The sequence below is a fragment of the Nannochloropsis gaditana genome, assembly GCF_000240725.1.
Source record: "Nannochloropsis gaditana CCMP526 unplaced genomic scaffold scaffold243, whole genome shotgun sequence".
NCBI classification, from domain to species: Eukaryota; class Eustigmatophyceae; order Eustigmatales; family Monodopsidaceae; genus Microchloropsis; species Microchloropsis gaditana.
This window is the reverse complement of record NW_005803710.1, coordinates 17,810-22,491: the sequence shown is the minus strand read 5'-3', so window position 1 is coordinate 22,491 and position 4,682 is coordinate 17,810. Positions and strand designations below refer to the sequence as shown.

At 55.2% G+C, this 4,682-nt stretch overlaps 1 protein-coding gene across 1 annotated transcript; it reads left to right on the top strand.

Moving 5' to 3' along the window:
• Positions 1 to 1,902: 1,902 nt before the first annotated feature.
• Positions 1,903 to 4,256, top strand: NGA_0085600 (ankyrin unc44). Its single transcript, XM_005855259.1, has 3 exons — positions 1,903 to 2,167; positions 2,389 to 2,557; positions 2,644 to 4,256. The coding sequence occupies exons 1-3, from the start codon at positions 1,955 to 1,957 to the stop codon at positions 3,825 to 3,827; spliced, it is 1,566 nt and encodes a 521-aa protein (XP_005855321.1). The 5' UTR covers positions 1,903 to 1,954; the 3' UTR covers positions 3,828 to 4,256.
• The last annotated feature ends 426 nt before the right edge of the window (positions 4,257 to 4,682 follow it).

Genomic DNA, 4,682 nt, shown 5'->3' with positions numbered 1-4,682 from the left:
GAGCGCAAGCGGCAAGAATGGGGTGGGGCAGGCCCTGGCTTCTGGGCGCCCATCCTCTTCCCTTCCCTTTACTTCCCCCCCCTCGTTGCCGCGGGACCCAGACAGCGATCCCTCGACACATCCCCTGCCGCCTACCACCACCGCCGCTGCTTCCTCTACCTGCGAATCTTCCTTTGCAGTGGCCGACGTCAGGAAAGTTCGCGGAACGTTCTTGACGGGCATCACGCTTCGACCCCCCGGACCCGAACTGGAGGCGGCCCTTGCGGACGCAATTCAGCGCATCGCCCCGACTTTCCCTCGGGACCGCTACCAAGAAGCCATGAACGCCTACAGGACGTTGTGGGAGTCGCATGAGGCCTTGCCCCTGAGCCATTTGCTTCCCTCTTCCCATCACAAGCTGGCTGCGTCTCGTACTTTTGACCCTTCAAAGCCCGGGGACGCCGGTCTCAGTGGGCATGGGGGCGGGGAGGCTCACCTCACGGATGCGGATGCCACGGGTTGTTTCTCAGGTCCTAATGGAAGGGGGAAAAAGGCCTCAGGAGGGGGCCGAAAGCGGAAACTACCTAGCGACGCAGAGGCCGTGAGGGTGGGAGGTAAAAAAGGAGAAAGGCGTGGAGGGGAGCATGCGCGGGCCTCGGTAACGACCCAGAACGGGAAAAGCTCTCTAGATGCACAGCTTGTCTTCATTCCCGCCGCGTCGACCACGCCATCCTCCCTCGGGGATCCCCCCGCTATCCATCCCCTGATTATGCGGGCCGACGACGTGGGGCGACAAGGGGCGGAGGAGGTAGTCCCTCATGTACTGCCCGCTGTCAATTTAGGGCCCATGTCCTCGATGAATGGAGGAGGGTCCCCCATGCCAACAGCTGGCCGTTACTTGGAAAATTCGGTGTTGGTGGAAATGTAAGGACAGGCGGAGTCGCCACATGTCTGAATTGCTCACGGGGCGGGCGGATCGGGCGAGATGTTTTGCGGGCTGCAAATTTTGCACGTAAGAATGGTTCGAAAGCTCCGTCCGTTTGTGAGATAAGGATGAGGCTTCTACAGGCAATCGCACTTCAGAGTTTCGCAAAAATGAAAATGAAAAATGGAGCGTGAAGATAAGAGAGCAAGCATTCAGTCTCTCTAAATGCTACAGGCTTATGTTCTCTCGTGTTAATTTTTTTTCCTTTCTACACAACGGTCGAATGCCGCTTCAAGTTCATACGAGGCATGTTGCTACTGTGGTCGGTCTACCGCAAGCTATCCGCCCTGCCGTATCTTTCGATCTTGCACGTCCATCAAATAGGTAAATGCGGCGTTCGCACGACATCTGAATGTCAGCAACAGTAATTGTCATTCTATAATCTGACAGACCATTCGAAATTCCTAAGCGATGGTATGAGCGGTAAATTTCTCACTGTTCATCCAGACAAATCTAAGAGAGGGCATGAAGCCGAGAGCAGAGCAAATCACGGAGAGATGGATTGGAGCGTAAGTCTACCTCCTCACTATCTATTCGTTCCCAAGATCATCGATTTTGAAACAACCTCGTGGTACACCGACACCTTCTCCTATCATGGGACTTCACCACCCACGTACAGTGCTTCAGCTCCACGTAGCGCCACGTCTCAAGTTTCCAACTGTAAGTTTGAAAAAACGTTACAAGGGCAGAGGCACGCGCCACGCCCTTGTCTGCGGCATCTGGCCCAAGTGGATTGCCCTTATGCTCCGTAAAAAGGCGCCGTTAACGGCACAAACATCAATCTTGGTGCGGAAAATATACAAAAATGATAGTCAATACCTTGAAATTTCATTTAAATGGAGCGTGATACTCCATCAACGATTTATGATGGAGGAAGCTCAATCGCAAGCACGTACCATGAAGCTCTCTTTCCAATCATTCTCCTCTCACTACAATGAACCAGGGAGCGAGAGTTTTTTTTCGTCTCCATTTTTTACAAGATACCATGCGATGAGTGATTCAGAAGAAGCATCTACGAGCCTTGCGGTGTCCGTGCCGGTCGGCGGTGGGTACGATAGTGAGGCACGCACGCCACAGGAGGAAAGCAACGGTGATACGGGAAGGAGAAGAGGCCGGAAGCGCTCCTCGGAGCAATTGCAGGGGGAGGCCTTATTAAGCGCGGCCTCTCATAATGATGCCGCAACGATTCGAGATCTTGTACAGGTGAGTTCTGAACAAGCGCAACTCCATAAGACGATCCCTCATGGATTCAGGTTCACTATGGCGATTGACAAGTTGTTCCATATCTTGCTTGATTTTCCTCTTTTTCCCCCTCAACGTTGCCTAACACGCCGAGATTTCCTGTCGCCTTTCGTGTTGGCTCTATGTGCTATCGACGGAAGGTAATCATTCTTTTACCTTATTTCTTCCCTAACTTTGTTCAGGGAGGAGTCTCGGTTGATTGGGCAGATGCCCTAGGCGGCGGTGGACAGACGGCGCTCCATTTGGCGGCGATCGCCGGACATGTTGATGCGGTACGATGCTTGATTGATTTGGGTGCCTCCGTCAACAAGGTCAACGACATCAGCTCTGCAACACCGTTACATTTGGCAGGTAAGTAGCCGTGAGACATGATGCAGTACGGCAGGATGGTTTCATACGAGGTCATTCACCACATACCTGACTGCCCTAATGCACAGCTATGGGCAGGGGTACGCGTGAACGCAAACTTCAAGTCATTTCTGCGCTAGTCGCCGCTGGCGCGGACTGTTTCATAGAAGACCGCTACCAGAGTCAACCGTGGCACTACGCGCACGACGAAGCCATGCGGCTAGCAATGAAAGGGCCCGACTTTAAGCTCCACAAGGCAATTTTGAACCGTGACGAGCCGGCCTTGAGACAATTGTTACAAACTCTCGATTCCTCCGAGCAACTGAACGCGGTGGGTCCTGACGGGAATACCCCCCTGCACGTGGCCGCTTCCATTGCCTGTCCCATAGCCGTGGCAGCTTTGCTTAAAGCAGGAGCCAATCCGAACGAGCGAAATGAGCACGGGACCATGGCCTTGCACACGGCAGCCAATGTGTTGAGCGAGGAAATCGCCGATCTGCTCCTGCAGGCTGGGGCGGCGATCGATGGAAAGAGCTTTCTGGTCGACGAATACAGCTCAAAAGGTCAAAACTGGGTGGAGTCTCCGGATCCGTCCTCGCGTGGAGCCTTGTCCTCTCCTGCCTTTGGCATGGACAGGGACGTGGGGGACGGCGGCGCCGAGGGAAAGCCTTCTCCGCGGAGTCGGAAAGAGTACAAGAGCGTGACGGCCGCTGAGCATGAGACTGCCTTGCACGTAGCCGTTCGGAAAGGAGGAGTGCCCATGGCCAAATTCCTGATGGCCCGAGGCGCGGCCCCCGACCTGACGGATCGGGCGGGCAAGACGCCGTTGCACGTGGCGTTGGAATGCCTGCTGGACGCGAGTCGGATCGGGAACGGGGCAGAGACCCAAGGTTGCATGGAGATGGTCCGGTTGCTGTTGGAAAATGGCGCCTGTCCTCGTCGAGGCAACCCGCTATGGGGTAGGCAGCGCACCACCCTGCATTGGGCAGCACAGTGCGGACACGTTGACGCCCTGGAAGTGCTGGTGGGGTACACCTTTGGCCTGAACAGGCAACGGCTGTTGGACGCGCAAGACGATAAAGGAATGACAGCTGTCATGTGTGCGGCCCAGGAAGGGAAGGTCGGCTGCCTCGAGGCTTTGCTTCGGAATGGGGCAGACGCCTCAATCCGAAATGCGGAGGGGTTGACGGCTAGAGATATAGCAGCTGCAGGGGGCATGGCGGCGGCCTTGTGTATCATTGATACGTTTGCCACGTTTGCCTCAGTGGCGTGAGGGAAAAGGGAGAACAGGAAACAGCCAGGTCGGGTTGAAATGAAGCACAAAGTATAGAGTAAAGGCATTCAGTCACAAAAGAAAAGGTATGTGCCGGGCCCTATCTCTTTTTGAAGTCCGCATGGTGTGATAAAAAAAGATACAACACAAGGGGTGAGAGGAGACTCTATCCCTAAAGCAGACATGAGAATGGCAAGCGTAGAAGAGAAAAGCAAAGGGGGAAAAGCTAACATGCTAAGGGCATGTCCTTCAAGGCAGACAAGACACTGGTAAACGGTTGCTTGCGTCAGAGCCTGTCAAATAGAATCTGGCAAATACAGCATTTTTGCTCCGTCTTACGGGCAAATTTAAAGAAATGACGGCATCCTTTATGTTACGGAGGTACATTCATGTCACACACATTGGGTTGGTAACTTGGCATACTCGAAGGTAATTATGCCGGAGGGCCCTTGTCCGTCCGGGGTACCTTCATCGTGGGCGTCTCCTTGAAAGACCCGATGCGCGACCCCACCTTCTACCCCCAGTTTCAAGCCGCCGTCGCGTCCGTCGCCCCTGGCCTGAACCCGGCGCAATTCGCCGTGGTGGTGGAGGAGTATCTCTCGACCGTCTGGATGTCTCACGAACCCTTGGATATTCAACGGCCCATATGCGTGCACAATAGGCTGACGGGCCCGCACGGAGGCCGGCGCCGCAATTTGTGGAGGACGGCGGCCGCGGAGGAGGCGCTGGCGAAGAAGGAAGAGAACCCCTTTCAAGCCCTGGTGAAGGCCGTGGCGCAGGTGAGGGGAGACAGTGGCTTGCTCCATCCGCACTATCAGCCCCGAGGCCCACCGACGCCGCAGGGAGCGATGGGGG

Excerpts from the sequence above, each read along its gene's own strand:
- NGA_0085600 (XM_005855259.1), top strand. The coding sequence starts at position 1,955 with ATGAGTGATTCAGAAGAAGCATCTACGAGCCTTGCGGTGTCCGTGCCG. Across the intron at positions 2,168-2,388 it reads CGATTCGAGATCTTGTACAG|GGAGGAGTCTCGGTTGATTG; the intron begins GTGAGTTCTGAA and ends AACTTTGTTCAG. Across the intron at positions 2,558-2,643 it reads AACACCGTTACATTTGGCAG|CTATGGGCAGGGGTACGCGT; the intron begins GTAAGTAGCCGT and ends CCTAATGCACAG.